The sequence below is a fragment of the Lygodium microphyllum genome, chromosome 1, assembly GCF_053477565.2.
Source record: "Lygodium microphyllum isolate KBCC chromosome 1, Lygodium_microphyllum_v1.1.10, whole genome shotgun sequence".
Taxonomy (NCBI): domain Eukaryota; kingdom Viridiplantae; phylum Streptophyta; class Polypodiopsida; order Schizaeales; family Lygodiaceae; genus Lygodium; species Lygodium microphyllum.
The window spans coordinates 110,873,031-110,894,716 of NC_141135.1; the positions used below are offsets into that span (position 1 = coordinate 110,873,031).

The 21,686-nt window shown below is 40.9% G+C and overlaps 1 protein-coding gene across 4 annotated transcripts in view; it reads left to right on the top strand.

Moving 5' to 3' along the window:
* Window positions 1–19,037, top strand: part of LOC148041547 (external alternative NAD(P)H-ubiquinone oxidoreductase B1, mitochondrial-like) — a 52,830-nt gene extending 33,793 nt beyond the window's left edge. For 3 of the 4 annotated variants that reach the window (XM_087680673.1, XM_087680670.1, XM_087680676.1), the window contains 3 exons: window positions 17,869–17,987; window positions 18,188–18,307; window positions 18,712–19,037. In XM_087680673.1, coding sequence (XP_087536799.1) covers window positions 17,869–17,987; window positions 18,188–18,307; window positions 18,712–18,799 — 327 coding nt within the window. In that variant the 3' untranslated portion in view covers window positions 18,800–19,037. Of the gene's footprint in view, window positions 1–17,868; window positions 17,988–18,187; window positions 18,308–18,711 lie in introns of those variants that run through there. The other variant, XM_087680675.1, reaches the window with a different exon arrangement.
* Window positions 19,038–21,686: the final 2,649 nt, after the last annotated feature.

The window sequence follows — 21,686 nt, forward strand, 5'->3', positions numbered from 1 at the left end:
GGTTGGGTAACTCGAAGTGGGAATGATTGAATCGTATCTTTAGCTTCAAATTTCAGTTGTTGCTGGAGCTGGCCATAGAGAGTAACGGCTCGCATGGTGAAAGGAGCCTCGTACATCAATTGCAACTTCAACCATACATCTGAAGCTGTCCTGCAGGAGGTGATCGTTGGTAGGACTTCTTTGGAAATACACTGAAGTAATGCCAAATAAGCACGGGCATCATCCGAATCCCATGTAAGCACTTCCTCCTCATAATTGTCTTCATCAAAATTAGATGGAATAGGAGAAGGTTGTTGAGGATGTGCCCGCCAACCACGTACCATAACCACTTCTGAATAAACCAAGCCTTCATCACCGCACTCCACATGTAATAATCTGATCCATGGAGTTTGTCAACAGTGGATGTGCATGGAGGAGCCATTTGTAGAGGATTTAGAAAAGAAGTAGAGAAAATAAGGTATTTGGAGAGGGAACACAACCAAAACACGAGCATAGATTGCAAAAAGCAAGAGTTAACATACAGTGTAACCCAAAATTTGATCAAAATAAGACAAAAACTGCTGTAAAAAGTGAAGAAATCAGTCAAAAACGGCAAAAACGGCCTGATAATACAAGCACTGAGCCAAGAGGAGATGCAAAGGCATCAAAATGCAGGCTGAAACGGATGCACAGGCTGTACGGATGTTGACGTTAGCAAAAATGCAGGCAAAACAGGTCGCCTGGTTGGAGTAGGAGCCGCCTGATTAGCAAGGGTGAAAATAGACTTGAAATCAGCAAGACAACACAGTAGGAATACAAATCCTAAAATCTAATACCATGTCAGAAGTGGCGCAGCAATAGAAGTGTAAACATAAGCTGTAATAAACTGCTGAAACACAAGACAAAAGAGAAAGGGAAAGAAAGAGCACAATACAGATGAGAACTCCAATGTATGCTCGGGAAATGGAATCCATATACTAAGACATGAGATAGTTCAAAAGCAATGTGAGTCACCGGTTGTGGAGGCACTGGCACATGCTCTCTCTCTCCAAGAACTGTCAGATGATGAATGAATGTGAAGGAGGGAGCCTGAGAATATATAGGCCAAATAAATGCCAAAAAAATATGGTTGGTCGGCCAGCATTAAATGCTTTAATGCTGGCCGATTGGCTGCAAATAATATCAAATCTCCATAAATACTGACAAATAAAATGCCTAAAATATCTCTAGTGCCCAGCACGTTGTACCACATGTACAGACTCAACCATGAACCAACTAATCTGCTAACACAAATCTCCCTAAAGAGGAGAGAACTTAAAGGCCTTTGAGGCTCATATGGCCAAGTCTTTTGTTCCAAAATTCTATCTGTGAATGAACTTCAGCCACAACCAAAAACTTGCGAAGTAATGCTTTACAATTCAAATAATACAAAGTCCCCCTTTTGCTGCCTTAACAATCAGCATGGAGCCCTTGTGGGCCTTCTAAGATCCACCACCAAAAGTAGTAAAATACCCTCTTGCATCAAGCTGCCCAACTGATAGTAGACTTTTCTTTATGCCAGGTAGATATCTAACATCTTGCAAAATCAGCTCTTGACCATTTTCAAGGGCCAAGTGAATGGTACTTACACCCTCTATATAATTGTTGCCCAAGTAAACCTTGCCTAGGCAACTTGCATTGTATTCAAAAAATGACTCCAAAGAGGAAGTAACATGAAAAGAGATACCGCTGTCCACTATCCATGATTGAGATAGCCCACATGAGTTGAAAGTAAGGCATCAATTACCTCCTTTGTAGTGATTTGCATATCACCTGTTGCTACCATAACATCTTCATCATTACATGAGGTTGCAACAAGTATCTCTCTAGTGTTAGAGAGCTCTTCAATGACCATACTAGATGCAACATTTGCCTTTGCAACTTCTTTTGAGGGAGAGCTGTCATCATCTTTCTTGTCATCCTTCTTTTTCTTTCTTTCTTGCTCTTTCTTGTAGTAGCGACAATCAGGCTTTTTATGCCCTTTACGTCCACATTGATAGCAAGTAACATCCTGTTGCTTGCCCTTACTTTTTCTCCCGCTTATGCCTTTATTTCTTGCATTATCCCTCTTTTTTGACCTGCCTCTAAGATGATAGGCTGAACGACTACTTTCTCCACTGGACTTTCTTCTAATCTCCTCATTGAGAATAGAGGCCCTAACACCATTGAAGATTAAAGCAGGGTTATTGTTCAATGAAACAACTAGAGACTCCTAGCTATCAGGCAAAGTCATCAACAAGAAAATAGCCTTCAATTTATCATAGAAGGACTGCAAATCAGAGTCTTTAGTTGGCTCAAAATCCCTATGAAAGCACTCAAATGCTCCGATGCTGGCTTAGACTCATCCAACTCCATGTTTACAAGCTTGCGCATGAGATGCATTTGATTTACTAGAGTTGTATTTTCCATATGGCATAAGTTGTATCAAGATGCTTAATGTTTGTAAGTACATCATCAGATATAGCCATTTTAGTGTATGCAATGGCCTTTTTGTTGAGTCTAGCTTAATCCTTATCTGTCGTAGCTACATGCTCGACTTCCAAAAGGGCATCATCACAATCCGTGAAAAACAAAATGCCTTGTATCTTGTCCTTCCACAAGTTGAAACCAGTGCCAAACAACTCAATGGGAGCTGCTCAACATGTGTATTGCATACATATGTGACCAAGTCAACTTTTGATACACAAAAACACCAAGATTCTTTGCAATTTCTTCAAAATCTTAAAAGTGGGAGATAAATCTCATTGCTTAGAGCACCAAGATTGCTTCAACAATGTTCTCAATGTACATTTCAGACGTAATTTTTGCCAAAATTCTCAAATTTCAGCAAAATACTGACCAATCTGTCCCGATTGCATGAATACATGAACCCAAGAGCATAAAATGGGCAAAATTAGTAAAATTTACCAAAATCTTGCAAAAGCTTGAAAATTCTGAAGTCAATGTGTACCAACGTCAACAAATTTGACTCAGCTAAGAAAAATTTAATTGATATGAGAGAAGCCCTAAAATTTTCGGAGCCAATGTGCACAATTTTTGCAATATCTTTGTGAGATTGTCCTGTTATGGATCACAATTCCCAAATCCGTGAAAAGCCCCAAAATTTTCGGCCAAGAAGGCACATTGTGCTTGTGTATGCAAAGACTTGATAGAGAACGAGGAGAAAAATTGCAGATAAAAAAAATTGGCTTGTCAAATCGTGATCCTATCTGCCAGGTTAGTTGTCTGGCTCGTCGCCTGCAGCACGCCTGGCTAGTCACCCGTCACGCGTAGTCTTGTCGCTCATCAGTTGCATGTACTGCCTCACTTGTCAACTGCTACTTGTCTCGTGACCTGTTTGCTGCACGCTGTTGGGAAGCGCAAACAATGTAACCAATGCTTTGATACTACCAATTTGTTGGGCGAGAGTGCTATGGAGTCTGAGACAGGAATGAGTAGGGATAGAGCTGAGAGCTGAGAGTGAGGGAATCGAATGTGAGTGTACCAGTGTGTTGCACGGTACACAAGAATAAAAAATGTATTTATATGTTAGGGTACAAGTAAAGGGTGTGTTCACACTCGTAAGTTTATACACACGGGATTAATGGGAGTTTACACCCAAAATGGCTTTATACCCAACAAAGCAATTCATAATAGCCTTAGGTAACTCTTTAGAAGAGCATGGGTTCTGATACCATGTGGAGATATGCTAGGGGTTGCAAAAGAAAACATTGAGTGTACGGCCATAACTGAAACATAGAGAACTCAAACACAAACACAAAATACACAAACAGAGAAGAAAGAGAACTGTGAAGTGAATGAAGGAAAGAGTGTAGAAGATGCCCAAAAGGAGAGCCATCCAATAGCTAGTGGCTCTTGTGGGAGTGGGCTGATGTCACCGGGTGGTGATACTTTTTACAGCTGCGTTTATAAATATTTTATTTTTCTTTTCTTTAGTTGTTGTTGCTTTTTACCCCTAGAGTTCTCTTGGATTAAGCCGGGATCTTTGCATGGCCAGAAGAGGCAGCCATTGGGACAAGTTGGACTAATGGTTTGTTTGAGCCTTGGGACCGGTTCCATGTTGAATGGGCACTGAAGAATAGAATGCAAGTGGTTTGGGATTGTGTACTTAGCCAGTAGAGATTGTGTAAGACAATGAGCTTGACCAAGACAGAAGATGCACATGTAAGAATGCTCATGGAATAAAAGTTACCATATCTGAGCCACATTACACTTTTTGATGTGGTTGCAATGATAAAAGTTGCTTAGAACAACTTGAGTAATGTAGGGGTCACCATGCCTAAAATTTAGGGAGTTGCTATTTTTGGACCCCAGAATTTGTTTGCATCATTATCTTCGTTTTTGCACAAGGATTAATTCTTTGGTTTGTGCCGAGGTCAAATGTTGCACCGATCATGGAGAATTTTAGACTGGAAGGTTTAAACGAGAAAATTGTTACATGTATGCTATGTGTCACAATTTGGGCACAAATTTCCAAAAGAGAGAGAGAGCATTTAAAAAAAAATGTAATAGGTAGGAGGGGCAGATTTGAGCGTGAAGTTTTCAGGGGTTGAGGGCAGATTGCTGCAAGTACATCAACTATGGAGAGTACTTCTTTGGCTCTGACTCATGTACGGAGGAACTAAAGAAAGTGATGACCACACCACACATGAACAGGGATTTTCAGCTCTGATTTAGTGTTGTTTGTGGGACTGTTTTACTGCTGGAATCATGGTAGGGTCAAAGGGTTTGTAGTCCAACTGGTATGGAAGAGATCTGGAATGGAATAAGGCTGAGAATAGGTAAGAAACAAATGAAAAACAATAAATACAAAGTTTTGCATATTGCAATTCCACACTTGAATTATCGAGTTATGTTCACAGAAAGTGTTTTCCTACTTGGGATGTTGTTCTGGATATGTTGTATTGTCCTTATGCAGCTGAAATTTACTTAGAAAAGATGAAAGCCAATTGTTCACAGGTTTTATACTTTGGAACATTTCATTTTTATTTGTAACCTTTCATCTTTTAATTGATAACGAAATACCGAGAGGGGTGCCGGTCTTCGGGGCAAATCGAGTTAGGTCTCTATTTGTGTGTGTGTGTGTGAAAAGACTAGCTTTTAATTGAAGGGACTACCTCTTTATGTGAGTCATAGACCGGTTTCATGGTTTCATCCTCGGGATTTGAATTATTTTCTGTAAGAATTTAAGCTCGGAGAGTTTTGGGTGAAAAGGCCATACACACAGGTTTTACAGAGATTACAGGTGAGAAAGACTACGAGATTTTTCTTGGATATAGTATTTGTTGGATACAGGACTAGAGAGATGGCAGACATGGACAAAGGCAAAGGAAAACTCCCTCATGAAGAAGAGAGTTTTTCTTTTGCTCATAGACACCAAAGAGAGAGTATTGGTGCACAGGTGTCAACACTTCTAGAACTGAGATTGAACCACAGGATGAGGAGCAAGAAGAGGAGGACTTGTTTATGGCACAACTCCTCAGTATGGTTGGCTCTTTCAAACAACTTGTAAAGAATCCTCGGATGCAAAAAATTTTGAAGTCACATAATGAGGATTCTTAGGCTGAGTCATCACATTATACCATGGAGCGCTCAAAAGACAAATCTCTAATGTGCGTGAGCATGTGGAAAAGACACCAAACATGGAGACAGGTCCAATGCAACAAGAAGCATAAGCACATGAGCAGGGAGTGAATGGTCAAGGCAGTTCGCTACCTATCCTAGTCACTTTGGTGGTGGGTTAGTTTTTCAAGCAATGGTTGGATTACCCACTGGTTATTAGGGATACTTGTGCAAAGGGCCACCAGGAATGATGTCTATTGAGGTAGTGAACCCACTTTATACTAATATTGATCTACAGTCCGGTTATCAGACTTTGCAGAGTCTTTATTTGATGCCTGGAGTATAAAATGCAGCAGCTGGTTTTTCTCAACCTAGTGGGCATATGGCAACTAAGACATGTGAAATTAATACTGATAATGCGATTAAGGGACTTTCCTTTTTACAGCCACCTGTCTATGACAACCTGACACCAAAAAGTGCAAAGCCTAAAGACTATAAAGAGGGTGGTTAGGCATTAAAGTTTGAAACCTTCAGTGGTATGCAAGATAAGCTGAAAGCTTTGACATTCATACAACAGTTTGAAGCAGCTTACACTGAAGGGAATTTTACTGAAACTTCTAAGGTGTGGAAGGTTGCAATTTTTTTAAAAGGTAATGCTTTGCAGTGGTGGAACATATTGTTGATGCAAGGATATGCACCTGTCACTTGGGTCCATTTTAAACAGTTGTTTGCAGCTTCATGGTTAACTAACATGTTTGAAGTAGATGTCATGACTGCATGGCATAAATTGTGTTGGGTATTTCACTCATGCCTCACTTACACCTATGCTCACATAGGAGTGTCGGTGATCAGTAGGACATTGGGGCACTTTTTACTCTTGGTAGGAAAGGCTTTTTTCCCCCAAACTTATGGTATTATTTCGTATGTGCTTATGACACACACTTACTGGCACTTACTGTGTTCGGGTGTGAATACCCCCTACAACCCTATGGTTTAAGGGTTGTACCTTGTACTTTCAGTTTACACTCTTTCAGTCTATTGCATTGGGTGTCGTGCTTCACTTTCACACTATCTATTGTTTTTTGTGAGGAGCTTCGATCTTGCCTTCCCTCACATTTGGTATTAGAGCAGTATTGGCTTTGCTCAGCTCAGCTCTGCTCAGCCTGTAGGAGCTCCCCACTCAGTCCTGTTCTATACTGCCAGAGCCCCCTGCAGCAACTCGACTTGCTTCTTGGAGCCGTCAAGCCAAACGCCAGATGTTCCGTCACTCATGCTATCTCTGGCTGCACCGCCTGTACCTTGCTCGTCATGCCCAGCACCAGTGCCCTGCCAGTCTTCAGACGCCATGTCAGCAGCCTGCAACCGCCACGTTGGCCGCCAGCTGTTGCATGCCCTGCCAGTGCCCACCAGAAGCGCTGCTTGCGCTTGTCTCTCGTGTTGTCTCCGTCAGTTGTGTCCTCTGTGCCACCCACTAGACGTTTTTTGTGTCGTTCATCATCAGTCAACAGCTCGTCCGCTTGCTTAATGTTCGTCCCGCTAGTGACAGCCCGTTTGTAGTATCGACGGTACTCGCCTAACACCTGCCTGATGAATCTGCGCTAGTTAACTCGTGATTTTCGTGGTAAATATTTTTTTTAAATTTTTAATTCCAGCATAAATTTCTGGAAGTAGGTGTTCCTACGCAGCAGGCACAACATTCAGAAATGTGTATGGGACACATTGGATGCAAAATTTTTTGGCACATTCATAAAAAATTTTGGGGTTTTATGTTTTTTGAGAACATTGGCATATGCACTACAGTTTTAGTCACAGAAAGACTATTTTGAACAAAATTGAGGCAAGAAAGTTTGGGGATTTTATTGGTACAGTGTTGTTGAACACTGATTGCACCTTGAATTGCGTGTATTATAGACAATTTTGATAGAGTGCACCTCTGTATACTAATTGTAGAAAGTTATTTCCTGCAATTTCTGGAGATTTTCAGCTTCGTTCCGCTTCGATATTGCTCTTTTGTCTTTTTTTTTTGTGGGTAATTGATAATCATGGCAAATCAGGGAGGAGATGCCTTCACCTATGTATCCGAGGACGATATATTGGATGGAAATAAGTATTCACTTTGGTCCTTCATGATGAAGAATGTACTTGTGGCAAAAAATCTTTGGGATAATGTTAGTGGAGAAGAAGCTAGACCTGGAGTTGTGGCTCCAGCTACTCCTCCTCTAGGAGGACATGCACAACGGGCACCTTAGCTTGCTTCACTTTAGCTACTTCCCCAAAGAACATCTCCTCAAAAAGCATGGGATACACGGGATGCACATGCTTTGTCGTTGATTGCATTGGCAGTTCAGCGGTCAATCATCCTCCACATTCGTTCAACAACTTTTTCATGAGAAGCTTGGCTAACTTTGGAGCAGATGTTTGTAGGCAAGAATGAGACTCGCATCTCTTTCTTAAAGAAAGAGCTAGAGACATTGAAAATGGATAAAGGTGATTCTATTCAAGATCACTTGAACAAATTCAGGACTTGCGAGAGCAACTCATGAATGTTGATGAGTACTATTCGGATGCATAGATGATATCTATCACTTTGAACTCATTACCTTCTTCGTACTTTGCTTTTCATACGGCCTTAAACCTCTCCATGAGGATTGCTGCACAGCCAATCACTTTTCTTCAGCTAGTGAGTTTGCTTATAGAGGAGGAGCAAACAAGAAGAAATAGTGGTGTGGATGCTATCGCCTTTGAGCAGGCTTTTATGGCTAGATAGAAGGGCAAAGGCAGCCAAGTGAAGAATGCTCTGCAGGGTTTTGGGACTTCCGACACATCACAGGAAAATAAAAAACAAGGGGGTACGCAAGCCAAAAAGGGCAAATGCCATTATTGTAAGAAGCTAGGATACTACATCACAGAGTGTAGGAAGCGAATCGCCAAGGAAAAGAAGGAGGAGTCACAAATGTCTGCTTCTGATGCTCCTTCCACTGCTACTGAGTTCGTGTCCTTTGTTGCAGAGAGGGACTATTGTTTTCACACATGCAGTTATGACACCTCTTGGGCAGATGAAGCATTTAGCTCTATTGAGAATACATGCACTTGGTTTTTTGGCAGTGGTGCTTCTAGGCATATTACATCTCGTAGAGATTTATTTGCATCTCTTCATGCAACTCCAGTTGGCAAGTCTGTACAGTGTGCCAACAATGCATCATACCTTGTTAGAGGTATTGGGGAGATTGTGCTCGCAGCCATTGATGGCTCTATTCTCCCCCTACAGGATGCTTTATTTGTGTCAGGTATAAAGAAGAATTTACTCTCTATTTCTTCTTTGGCACGTTGTGGATTGTAGGTCACATTTAATGATGACAGATGCATAGTGAGAGACAAAGAACACATGACTTTGGTCTTGACAGACACTTTATGTCATGGGTTATACGAGTTGGATGCTCTTTCAGTTGATCACTCAGCGTATTTGGCATCCACTCTTACTCCTGTTGTGGACTTTGGTCTTGACAGACACTTTATGTCATGGGTTATACGAGTTGAATGCTCTTTCAGTTGATCACTCAGCGTATTTGGCATCCACTCTTACTCCTGCTGTGATACAGGCAGAGTTATGGCATGCTAGGATGGGGCATGTGAACTTTGGTAGCTTGATGCTCTTGCAACGTACGTAGATGCTAGATGGATTACCTCTACTGGAGAGACCTCCTGAGCACTTGTGCGAAGGATGTATTTTGGAAAAAAATGCATCATTTTTCGTTTCCCCATGATGTTACTTTTAGAGCAATAGCCAGGTTGCAATTAGTGCATTCAGATGTATGTGGTGTCAAAAGATAACATACCAGCGAGACAATAGGGTTGGCAGGGAGGAACATGAAGTGAACTCGGCAAACATGGAGAAGAGAGAAAAAAACCTTGATGAATGGAATGATGAAGTTTTGAATCATGGAGTGAATGTGATACAAGGGAACAAGGGTGTTATAGCACAAGGAAGATGATGAAGACAGCCACGAACCACGAACCACGAATTGCAATGTCCTCCTGAAGGGGTGTGAGGGTAGTGGAGAGGCTAGAGAGAAGAGGTGACAGACTGAATGAATCAGCCGTGAGGAATGACTGAGAGAGTGGTCTATAAATAGGCACAGTCAGTCTAGGATGGCTTTCCTTTTTGGGGTGGGAAACCCTAAACACAAACTAATGCAAAATGCGAAACACAAAAACACAAACTGCGGGTGAAGGGTTTCTCAACACCCCCTCTCAGGCCCAAAAAGAGGAACAAGAGAAGAGTGAGGTGGAGATGCAATGCTACGTGTTGAAGAATGCTCATGCAGCAGGTGCCACTTGGACACAGTCCCTCGTGGGGAAATTGTTCACTTGCCCAAGTGCCCTAGTAGGAAGATGAAGAAAACATGCAATGCATAGGAGGAATGTCGGACTTTGTGTGGTGCCGAGAACCATAAGGATATGCCTGTACTCGATCGTGGGAGTGGGTTCCATGTTGACCAAGTGACCAAGGCAAGAAGAAGAGGAGGAAGAAGATATAGAGGATCCCTAAGATCCAATATTTCCACCGGAAAGGGAACATGCAGTAAAGACCAGTAGACAGAGTGAATTGGAGAACCCGAAACACAACCTCGGAAGAGAAGCCACTAGCTCCGTGCATCCATGTTGGAAGGAATATGAAGGCCTCGTCACCAAGTTGTGGCTGAACCTCCGAGGTCCCGATCTAGGTGATGCTTGAAGATCCTGGGTATCAATAGAAGAGATGAGTGGTCGAAGACAGCCACCCCAAGAAAGTAGAGGATGGGTGAAGAACTTCATGTGGAGTAGGTTCCCCCTTTGAGGTGGGAGGTGGAGGGGCCCCCGCTGAAGTCGAAGAAGAAGAAGTAGATGCCCCCTTTGAGGGCAAAGAAATAACATCCCCCTCTGAAGTAGATAGAGAATCCAAAAACTCATGGATCACGGACTCTGAAATGTCTGATGACGAAGGAAGTGTCGCCGGTCGTGTCGAAGAAGGTATCTAGGGTGCCAAAGAGCTCCTAGAGGTAGCCTCTCGAACCTAAGTAGTCGAGGGTGGGGAAGGGTGGGGCTCAGAATGAGCAAGAGGTGTGTTGGGAATAAAGGCCTCGTGCCTTTTAAATGTGCTCGGGTGTGAACTAACCCTTAGCACTTGTACTTACACATATATATCTATCTAAAAACCTAAAGGTACTCTCTCGTCATTGTACCTAAAAACATGCTCACTCTCTACTCTGCTCTCTCTCACTCTCTCTATCTCTCACTGCGCATAACAACTGTCTGTCTAGATCTCTGTGTCTAACCTGTCCCTACAAACTGGTATCAGAGCCCAAGTGCTCAACACTCCATCAGTCTTGCAGGAGTCAACGGCAAAGTCGGAGTTGCAAGTTGGGCTGCAGGCATTGTCGGCGACAGGACTGATGAAGTCCAAGTCAACGGATTGTTAGACGGGGTGCGACAGGTCATGAATAGGCGATAGTCTCTAGTATGACACAGCAGGCAGAGCAGGCAGCAAAGTCGGCGAGGACCAACGGGCAGCAATCAACGAGGACCAGCGACAAGCTGACGAGGACCAGAGGGCAGCGGACAGAGCATAACAAGGGAGCAGTCGCATGACGGTGGTTTGTGGCGGGTAGGCGTAGGCGACGTCCCGTCGGCGACCTGCACGCGGTCAATGGACCCCGTCACATTTTTTTTGAAATAAAAGAAAAGAAGAAAAACAAGAAAAAAATTCAACTTCTACCCCTTTCTCAATGGGGTTTCATGCGGCAAGCACAAAAGGCCAAATTTGTGCAAAATTTGCCCAAAAATTTGGGGCTTTTCTGGATTTGGGGATTATGATGCAAAGCAAGGTCATTTGTCTCAAAATTGCAGGAATTTTGTGACATTTTGTCCCCGACATTTGGGGCTTTTCATGTACATGCGCAAATTGGGCCCCGTGCAATTTGGGGCTTTTGCAGTTTGGGCAAAATTTGTGCAGCATTTGGTCATTTTATGTACATGCAGGTTGGATTCCACACAATTTGGACATCAACACTTGGTACAAATTGGGGGTTTTGCTGAAATTGCTCTATTTTGGCAAAATTGGCCTGTTCTATGCATGACAGAGAAAATGCAGATGTGCGACTGATGCTTTGAGCACAAAAGTTTTGGGACTTTTGACCGTTCGTGTCAAATTTTATGCCCGTGGGTACATGTACAATAGAAATTGCAGCTGAAATTTTGGGATTTCTCATGTAATGTGATGCATATGCCCTTGGAACAGCTGTAATCAATTGGATAATGTTGTAGCACATGGTTTGGTGCTTCTGAAATTTTAATTACAGATCTGAAATTTGTGCTTATGCGTGGTCATTCATTACTGATTGGTACTTGTTTGTACCTTGTGACTACCTTGGTCACTTGGGTGACAGTTTGGACTTGCATTTGTTGGTTTTTTGGTCACATTTGGGCTGAAAATCATGGCTGGCAGCAATGACAGCAGTAATTTGATGCACATAAAGAAGCTTGAAGGAGCACATAACTTTGCAGTTTGGCAAAAGCAGTGCTACAATATCCTGTTGTAAAAGAAGCAGGCAAAGCCGATCAAAACTAAAGGGGCAAAGCCCGCGGACATGGAACAAGAAGATTGGGATGAGTTAAATGAGCTTGCACGCTCAACCATAGAGCTATTGATTTCTGATGCCTTGCTGTTCAACATTGAAGGTTTGGATTCTGCATATGCTATATGGACTAGATTGGAAGAACTGTATGCACAAAAGAGTGTTGCAAGCAAAGTGTATTGGTTGAAAAAGGTTATGGATTTGCGTATGAAAGAGGGTACAGCAATGTCTACTCACTTGAGTGAGTTTAACTCCATTTTCAGCCAGCCGGTTGCCTTGAAGTTCTTGATTGATGAAGAATTCAAGGCTACGTTTTTGCTTTGCACTCTTCCAGAGAGTTGGGATACATTCAGGACTGCTATGAGCAATTCGGATGCGATTCTTTTGTATACTGATGTAGAGAGTGCTTTACTCATGAAAGAAATGAATTGGCAGAACAATGCATCCAGTAAGTCTTCTGTTGTCTCTTCGCATTTTGGTGCACATGCTTTACGTTGCTAGTTCAGAAAAAGGATGGCTCTTGGCAAATGTGTATTGACTACATAGCCTTGAATAAGAGCACGATCAAGAATAGGTTTCCGATTTCGAGGATAGATGACATTCTTGATCGATTACAAGGAGCAGGAATGTTTAGCAGGATAGATTTGAAAAGTGGGTACCATCAGATCAGAATCGGGCCAGAATTTATCCATAAGACTGCTTTTAGAACGACATTTGGTGTCTATGAATTTTTAGTCATGCTGTTTGGATTGACCAATGCTCCTGCCATGTTTAACAGGATGATGGATAGAATTTTTTGCCCTTATCGAAGTTTCGTTGGCGCATTTTTTGATGATATGATTGTCTTTTCAAAGAATGAAGAGGAGCATAGAAAACACTTAGTTACAGTCTTTAATGAGTTTAAGCGTAACAGATTGCTCATTACTGGCAAGAAGAGTGAATTCACTTTGGAAGAGATTCACTTCCTTGGGCACATAGTTTCTAAAGATGGTGTGAAGATGGATCGTGCAAAGATAGAAGCAATTGTCTCTTGGCCTGACTTGAAAACCGTTCATGATATCCGTAGTTTCCTTGGCCTATGCTCTTACTACAGAAGATTTGTAAGACACTTTGCAGAGATTGCTTCTCCTTTATATGTGCTTGAAAAGAAGGATGTCAAATGGCAATGGACTGACAAAGAGAAATCAACATTTAGATGTTTGAAGAGAAAAATGACTAGAGATCCAGTACTTATTTTGCCAGATCTATCTAAGCCATTCGTAGTGTAGTGTGATGCATGTGGAAACAACATTGGTGCTGTATTAATGCAGAATGGCGGAGTTGTGGCATATGAGAGTAGAGTACTCTCATTCGTTGAAAGGACTTACTAAATTTATGAGAAAGAGTTATTGGCTGTGATCCATGCACTTTCTACGCTGATTTTGTAGTGCAAACGGATCATCAAACACTTAGATACTTTCTCACACAGGCTAAATTGTCAGAGAAACACATGCATTAGGCAAATTTCCTATCTATGTTTCATTTTCAGATAGTGCATCTGGAAGGCAAGAAGAATGTAGTTACAAATGTTTTATCTCGCAAACCACAGATGTCGGTTGTTTCAATTTCTTATCACCATGAATTGGATGATATGAAAGAGCAGTATGCTAATGACGAAGATTTCTCTGAAATCTATGAATAGTTGATCAATGGCCAACATCATGATCATTATGTGTTCAAAGAAGGCTTTATCATGATGCATGGAAGACTATGCATTACAAAACAACTAAGGCCAAAAGTTTTATTAGAAAGTCATGCTCCACCGTATGCAAGACATCGTGGTATAGATGCTATAGTCAAACTGGTAAAGACTTTCTTCTATTGGCCAGCCTTGAGATCTAATGTTGATGCATATTCAGATCTTGCCTTGTATGCCAAAAGGTCAAATTTGATAGATAGAAGGCACTAGGGTTATTGTAACCACTGCCTATTTCAGAAAGGCCATGGGAAAGTATTGCCATGGATTTCTTTTTTGATCTTCCAAGAACTTCTTCAGGGAATGATGGAATTTGGACTATCATTTGCAGATTCAACAAATAGGTATATTTCATTCCTGTAAGGAAAAAGGTTAAGTCAGAACACATGGTAAAGATATTTATGCATAATATCTTCAAGTACCATGGAATGCCACATCAATTATCAGTGATAGAGACCCAAGAATGACTAGCTTGTTTTGGAAAGCATTGTTTGAAAACATGGGCACTACGCTGAAATTTTCATCTTCTTTCCATCCACAAATTGATGGTCAGTTTGAATAAGTAAATTCAACTGTTTTAGATCTACTGAAGTGTTATGTTTCAGATCATAAGACCTCTTGGGAACATTACTTGCTATTGGTTGAGTATGCATACAATAATACAGTGCACTCATCTACTGGCAAAGCACCTTTTGAGATTGTGGAAGGTGGAAAGAAACTGCCTCCCATTTTGCAGACAAGAGATAACATTTTTGAAGCAGATCGTTATGTAAAAGATTGGGAAGAAGCATATAAAAAGGTCAAGTATGCCTTAGAAAAGTTACAAGCTAAACAGAAAAGAGCTGCTGATAGTCATTGTCGGGAACTCTTGTTCAAAAAAGATGATTGGGTCTTATTGCATTTTGAAAAGGCATGTTTGAGAAAACAGAAGGGCAAGGAACATTCGTTTCCAAAGCTAAGTATGCGTTACTATGGCCCTTTTCAAGTCTTAGAGAAGATCAATGATGTGGCATATAGGCTGAAATTGCGAGAGAATTGGAAAATTCATAATGTATTCCATGTGAGCCTATTGAGGCCTTTTATTTCCTGAGCAGATCCTAGCACATAAGGATAGGAAAGTAAAAGGTAGAGTTATAAGAAGATTTTTGGTGAAGTTTAAGAACTATTCACCAATGGATGCCAAATGGATGGAAGAGGTTGAATTGGCAGATTCGTCTCAGTTATTGCAACTTTATGGAGAAGCTTTCTTGTTGGAACCTACAGTGACTTAGAATGCTTTTTGAAGCAATGTACATTCTCTATTATACAATTGAATACTGCATCTCATTGAATAATGCACAATGTATGGTTTACACTTAGCATTAACATGTGTATCATTGAATGAAATCTGAGTGCTTAGAAGTTGTATTTGTTACACTTCAGTTGAATGATTATACATGTTGTGACACTAATAGTTTGGGGATACGTGCTATCGCCTTGTGTTGCATCCGGAAACATGTATATTAGAAAGGCTCCTAGTAACCATAGTTGGATACATGATGTGATCCTTCACCTATGTGAGACTTGAACTTGGAATGACACAAATGGTAGTGGGGAAACTCCTACCATTGCCTCGTGTCATCATTTAGCAAGTGATATATGCGATGGTACTAATAACATGGAGAATCTTGGTATTGTCCTGTGTCATCCGTTAGCATGTGTGGCATGCAATCGAGGTCGCTTGCTTCTTTCAAAAGGGGAGTATGTCACCAAGTGGTGATACTTTTTGCAGTTGTCTTCTTTATTTACTTATATAAATATTTTATTTTTCTTTTCTTTAGTTGATGTTGCTTTTTACCCCCAAAGTTCTCTTGGATTAAGCCGGGATCTTTGCATGGCTAGAAGAGGCAGCCATTAGTCCAAATTGGACTAATGGTTTGTTTGAGCCTTGGGACCGGTTCCATATTGAATGGGCACTGAAGAATAGAATGCCAGTGGTTTGGGATTGTGTGCTTAGCCACTGGAGTTGCATCTCTGATTTAATGCTGTTTGTGGGACTGTTTTATTGTTGGAATGATGACAGGGTCAAAGGGTTTTTAGTCCAATTGGTATGGAACAGATTTGGAATGGAATAAGGCTGAGAACAGGTCAAGAAACAAGTGAAAAACAATAAATACAAAGTTTTGCAGATTGCAATTCCACACTTGAATTATTGAGTTATGCTCATAGGAAGTGTTTTCCTACTTGGGATGTTGTTCTGGATATGCTGTACTGTCCTTATGCAGCTGAAATTTACTCAGAAAAGATGAAAGCCAACTGTTCATAGGTTTTGTACTTTGGAACATTTCATTTTTTTTTTTTGGTAACCTTCCCATCTTTTAATTGATAAAAAAATACTGAGAGGGGCGCCGGACTTCGGGGCCAATCGAGTTAGGTCTCTATTTGTGTGTGTATATGAAAAGACCAGGTATTAATTGAAGGACCACTAACCGAACCCTGAAGTTCCCTTAGTACATTTGCACTCGCACACTTCATGATCACTATGATTGATGCTACTAATGCCCATCGGGATGTCCAAGGATGTAACATGTATCACCAAACTAGGGAGGAGGATTTAGGTGAGTAGGATCAGAGCACTATTGGTTGCTTCTCAGCATTGGACCATATGAGGCATTTCACTAGTGTTCTTGGTATAGTTTTGGAAGTTGGAAGGAGACTACACAACAACTACAGCCATAGGAAGTTCTCTTTCTTCCAATGGCTGGTTGCTTATAGCAGTTTGGTAGTTGGGATTTGATTAGGCGATGGTGGAGCTCCTAAAGACTGTGTTAGATGTGAGGGCTCAAGGAGACCCCAAAGGTAATGTACTTGGTGGTAGTTACGTATGTCATTGGCCCCTCGTGGCTATGAGGATATCTAGGGCAGTCTATATCTCATCTCTGGTCAGCACCACATTTTTCCCAATGAGAGTCTAGACTGAGGGACACTGTCTTAGATGGGAGATAATTGGCAGCATTTTTTCTTGGTTCATCTGGTCTGTGAGATGTTAAAGACCTACAGGATGTCTCCAATGCAGAGATTCTCTCCAGGATTTGGACTGAGATAGTTCACTCTCTTGGTGGGAGATAGGAGAGACTACAGGGTGGTTCAGAGTGCGAGGAGGAGCAGTAGAGGCTTTTCTATGGACTTGGGATTTATGCACTTGCTTCCATCTTAAGTTAGTCTACAGATGGTCTAGCATTTTAGACTGCCAGTCTGGCTTTTTACTCAGCCCTTGTATTAGACTGCTTTCAAATTTTGGATGTTATTTTGAAGTCCTACACATGCTATTGTATTATTTTTTTACCTTGCATTCATTTTTGGAGGCATCATTAACATAGAACCTTCTCTTCTTTGAAAAGAAAAACATAGTGTGATCTTTATTAGCGAATTATGAGGCAAGCATGGCAGCAGCGATGCGTGTGGGTTGAATCTTTCTGCTGCACTGGTTATCCTGTATGGACTCATTCCAAATCTGCTTAGTTACTAATTATGTACAAAAATACCTCCAGAGCTCAAAGGCTTTGTAAATATCCTTCAAGGCTCAACACAGATTGCTTTAGAAGACCCCTCTCCACACTGTCCCACTTGACTGCGATATTGTGTGTAGCCAGTCAAACTCCAAGCTGAAGTCACTCTACCTCGACTTTTTCACCTACTTGCTTAGGATAGTCTTCAGCTTATCCTACATCTCAGAATATTTTGCTACTTCAAAAAGAAGAGAATAGAATGCATTGTTTATAACAGTTGAAAGAAAGACCGTTAACAAATGCGATATAAAGAGTTTTAGAGTGCTTCAAATTCGATATAAAGAGTTTTAGAGTGATTCTTCATGCTTGATTGTAGTGAGGATGTGTGGAAAGACATGTGACAAATTTAACCTTTCAAGACTGAAGTGACACTTGCAAGTCCAATTCCCAGGTGGCTGCCCAACAAGGAGAGTATTTGGCTCGCTGCTTCAATCAAATGGCTTTATGTGTCAAGCCAGAGGGTCCCTTGCGTGTGAGAGGAGAAGGACGTCATCAATTTCGACCTTTCTTGTAATGCTTTTCTATAAATTGAGTTTCTACTGGAAGTATGACATCTTGTTTTGAAGTCATCATAGTGAAATTGTTCGGATTTAAGAAGCTGAAGTTCGTTATTTGTAGGCTTTACTAATAAAGTACAATCTTTGGATAGCCTTGGTTAAGAAAGTCTCGTAAAATTTTTGTTGTGTTTCTTGGGCCTTGCTGCCTAGCAGGTACAAACACTTGGGGATGTTTGCTCCTCTTGGTGGTGAACAAACTGCAGCAGAGTTGCCGGGTGACTGGGTGTCTATAGGTCACAGTACACAATGGCTTTGGTACTCCGTTTATGCTAGGTATGTTTCTGATTTCAGAAACAACAACTGGAAAAGGTTCAGTGTTATGGATCCTTGCTGGCTGCAATGCTTTTCTTTGATGAGTTGAGCTTCATTGCCAACCTTGATTGCCTGGCCCCTGGTCATTAATTCTTGCTGGTTGCAATGCGTTTCTTGATGAGTGAAATCTTTACCCAATGTGGCTCTTGAAGGTTTTACGATGGGCTACAACGTGGCCTGAGTGAGACATAAATTTTTTGTGCAGGCACTTTAACAGTTGCACAATAGGTCTGCACAGTGTGGAACATACATGCACCATTCTTGGATATCATCACTTTCTTTCTTTATGGGTTACATTTATGGCAGGGTTTGGGACATATTTGTGTTTCTGACTTGGAAGTTCTGGGTGTTCCTTATTTACACAGTAAGCAGGTCAGTTGGAGAACACGGGCATTGGTGATTTTTGACTGGACAAAGCGTTTTATTTTTGGCAGGGATACAAGTCGAATGTAAATGCACAAATGGTGCTTTTTGTAATTATCATCATATCAATTCAATATCTGTTCCCTGAATACACTGGAAATAAGTGAACATAAAACACTCTCTCTTCATACTTGAAGATGATCATGGTTTCTCCATCAGGTGGTAGTATGGTTGCAAGGTGCATATGGAAGTACAGTTCAATGTGAAGCAAAATTAAAGTCTTCTCACTGTTGTGAGTACGAGAAATGAGTTTAAGTTCTTAGCTCCACCGTAGTTCAATGTGAAGCAAAATTGAAGTCTTCTCACTGTTGTGAGTACGAGAAATGAGTTTAAGTTCTTAGCTCCACCGTCGTTCCATGGGTCATGGGCAAAGTGTGTGTTTAAATTTCTCTTTGAATATTATATTTGAAAGCTTTTTTTGGAGTGTTTACAAAAAAGGGGAGATATCCATTGGGTACATATAGAGGTATTAGTATGGCATCGCTATGGTCGTGACTTCAACTGCCTCACTGCAATCATGAAGACAGAGTGTGACATCTAACTGCTCTCTACGTTGACGAGAGGTTAATTTATTGAGCACACTTTCAACATGCCTCACCAATGGGAAAATGCCACCCATTTGTCTACTTAATGTGAGGTAAGTTGATGGTTTAGTTTTACAATATTGGGCTTTCGTAGATACCAAAGCACTCTCAAATATTGGACCTATATGCAAGTATCTAGATGCTTAGTAGCTTGGAAATCAATAAACTCCTGTGAGTTTATAGTTGGGGCATACAGGGGGCTCTTGCTGGGATGGGCAACTGGTCTTTGCCATGTGTGGACTGCTATTATGGGAAATGCAAGCTTTCACAATGTCTTCCTTTGCATGCATGCTTATAATCAATGCAAGGCACTTCTATTTGCATTTGTGCTCTGCTCCTAAATGCATGCTAATACAATGTCATGCCACATGCTTTGTATCCATCCACACCATCTTTCATGAGATGTTAGAAACATCCACATTAGGGTGCCATAGTTCTTTTGACATCTTTACATATCTTGTATGAAGGGTATAGGCCTCATCCTTGGCCTATGTACACCTTGTGAATATTCTCTTTTCAGCAACATATAGTGATTGTTGATGTATATAGGTCATGCACATATATATAGGTCATGCATTGGAGGATGTCAAAAGTAGAGGCAAGTTCCTTTAAGATAGACATATACATGTACATGTGTATATATATACAAACATACATGTACATATACATACATATACATAGAATCTATACAGATGTGTGTGTACACACACACACACACACACACACACACACACACACACACACACACACACACACACGCGCGCGCGCGCGCATGCATATGTACATACATACTTTCATTCATTTATACATGTGAGAGAGAGAGAGAGAGAGAGAGAGAGAGAGAGAGAGAGAGAGAGAGAGTGTTGGTGAGGATCAAGTTAGTGGTACATTTATAGATGTCATCTAACTATGAAATATTAAAAGGATGAGATAAACAAAAGAAATATAAATTGGATCTAGGTTTAGATATGGAAACTAAATTCATCTTAATCTCACTAAGAAAGATATAAAAGCTCTAGTAAGTGTGAGCCTAGACATCTTTGGTCGTATTCCATGATTTGTTGGAAGGTCTAAAGGGCTTGTGGAAGAGTGGATTGGACATGTTTATGATAGTTACATCTATCTTGGCTCCTGGGATGTGAGGTTAATCCATCTAATTTTGTATTCAAATTATCATATTTTTGTGGCTCTAAAATTAGCCTTAAAAAGTAATTATTCCATATAAATGCCACATAAGAACTTTCAAAGTTTAACTAGCTATATGTTTTACGAAGGGAAAGCAAGTATGCACTCCCATGCTCATCCTCTTTCCTTGATCTTCACCTTTACTGTTAGCCACCTATTATCATATGCTCATCTCATGATTAGTGCGTGTACTTGTTGTTTAATGTGTTATTGTATTGTCATCGCCATCAGCCACTGTCGTCGTATAGCTTGTTGCCACATCCTTCTCTCATCACATTGTTGTACAATCTTAAAGTGAATCTAGCATTTGTGGGGGTTGGAAATCCTTTAGAACAATTGTATTTGTTGTGCCTACTGTATATGTATCATCACTTGCACCACAACTACTATGTTGGCATTTGAAATGCATCATGTTAGCTTGGTAACCATATGATCAATCGTGTTTTGACTTCTAGAGGCTTGCATAATTCTTATGATGTGGAGGACAAATGCTTCACCATTCTCTTCTTCCTCATCTTGTATGAGCCCACAAAATATTGGATGGTTGATGAAAGTGGAGTTCATAGAATAAATGAAGGCGACCCAACTACAACTAACATAAACCTCCATCTACTTTGGCCCATGCTACCATGGGCTTTTCCACTTGTACGTTTGAGAGAGTCGCATATTAGTTGTGGCATCCAAGTGGTGAGGACCCCTTGAATGGGGGAAGATATGCTACTTTTAAGACATGGAAATTCAATGTCCATCACAATTAGCCCTTCTAGTAGGTTTTCATTCTCTCTTTGAATTGTACAAATGAGCACCCTCTTTGTTGCCTCTATTATGCAAGAATTGATTGTTAATTACTTCAAAGACCTAGAACTGTACAAGCATGTGAATACAAATAGAGGTAACTCTAGATGTTGAAGAACCTACCATGTTACCCTTTGTTTCATATGAGCATGGTTTTTTGTAGGCTCTCTTCCTCATGATTAAGGTGTCTTGGTATTAGATTCTACTCTCACATCTTCCACTTTAGGTTCTATTCCTCTGTCTATCTATCTATTTATTTGTTTGTATGTTTGTCTATCAGTTAGTCAATCTCTCTTACACAACTTAGGTTCACGATATTCAATATGATGTCTAGGCTCCTTTTCCTTTATTAA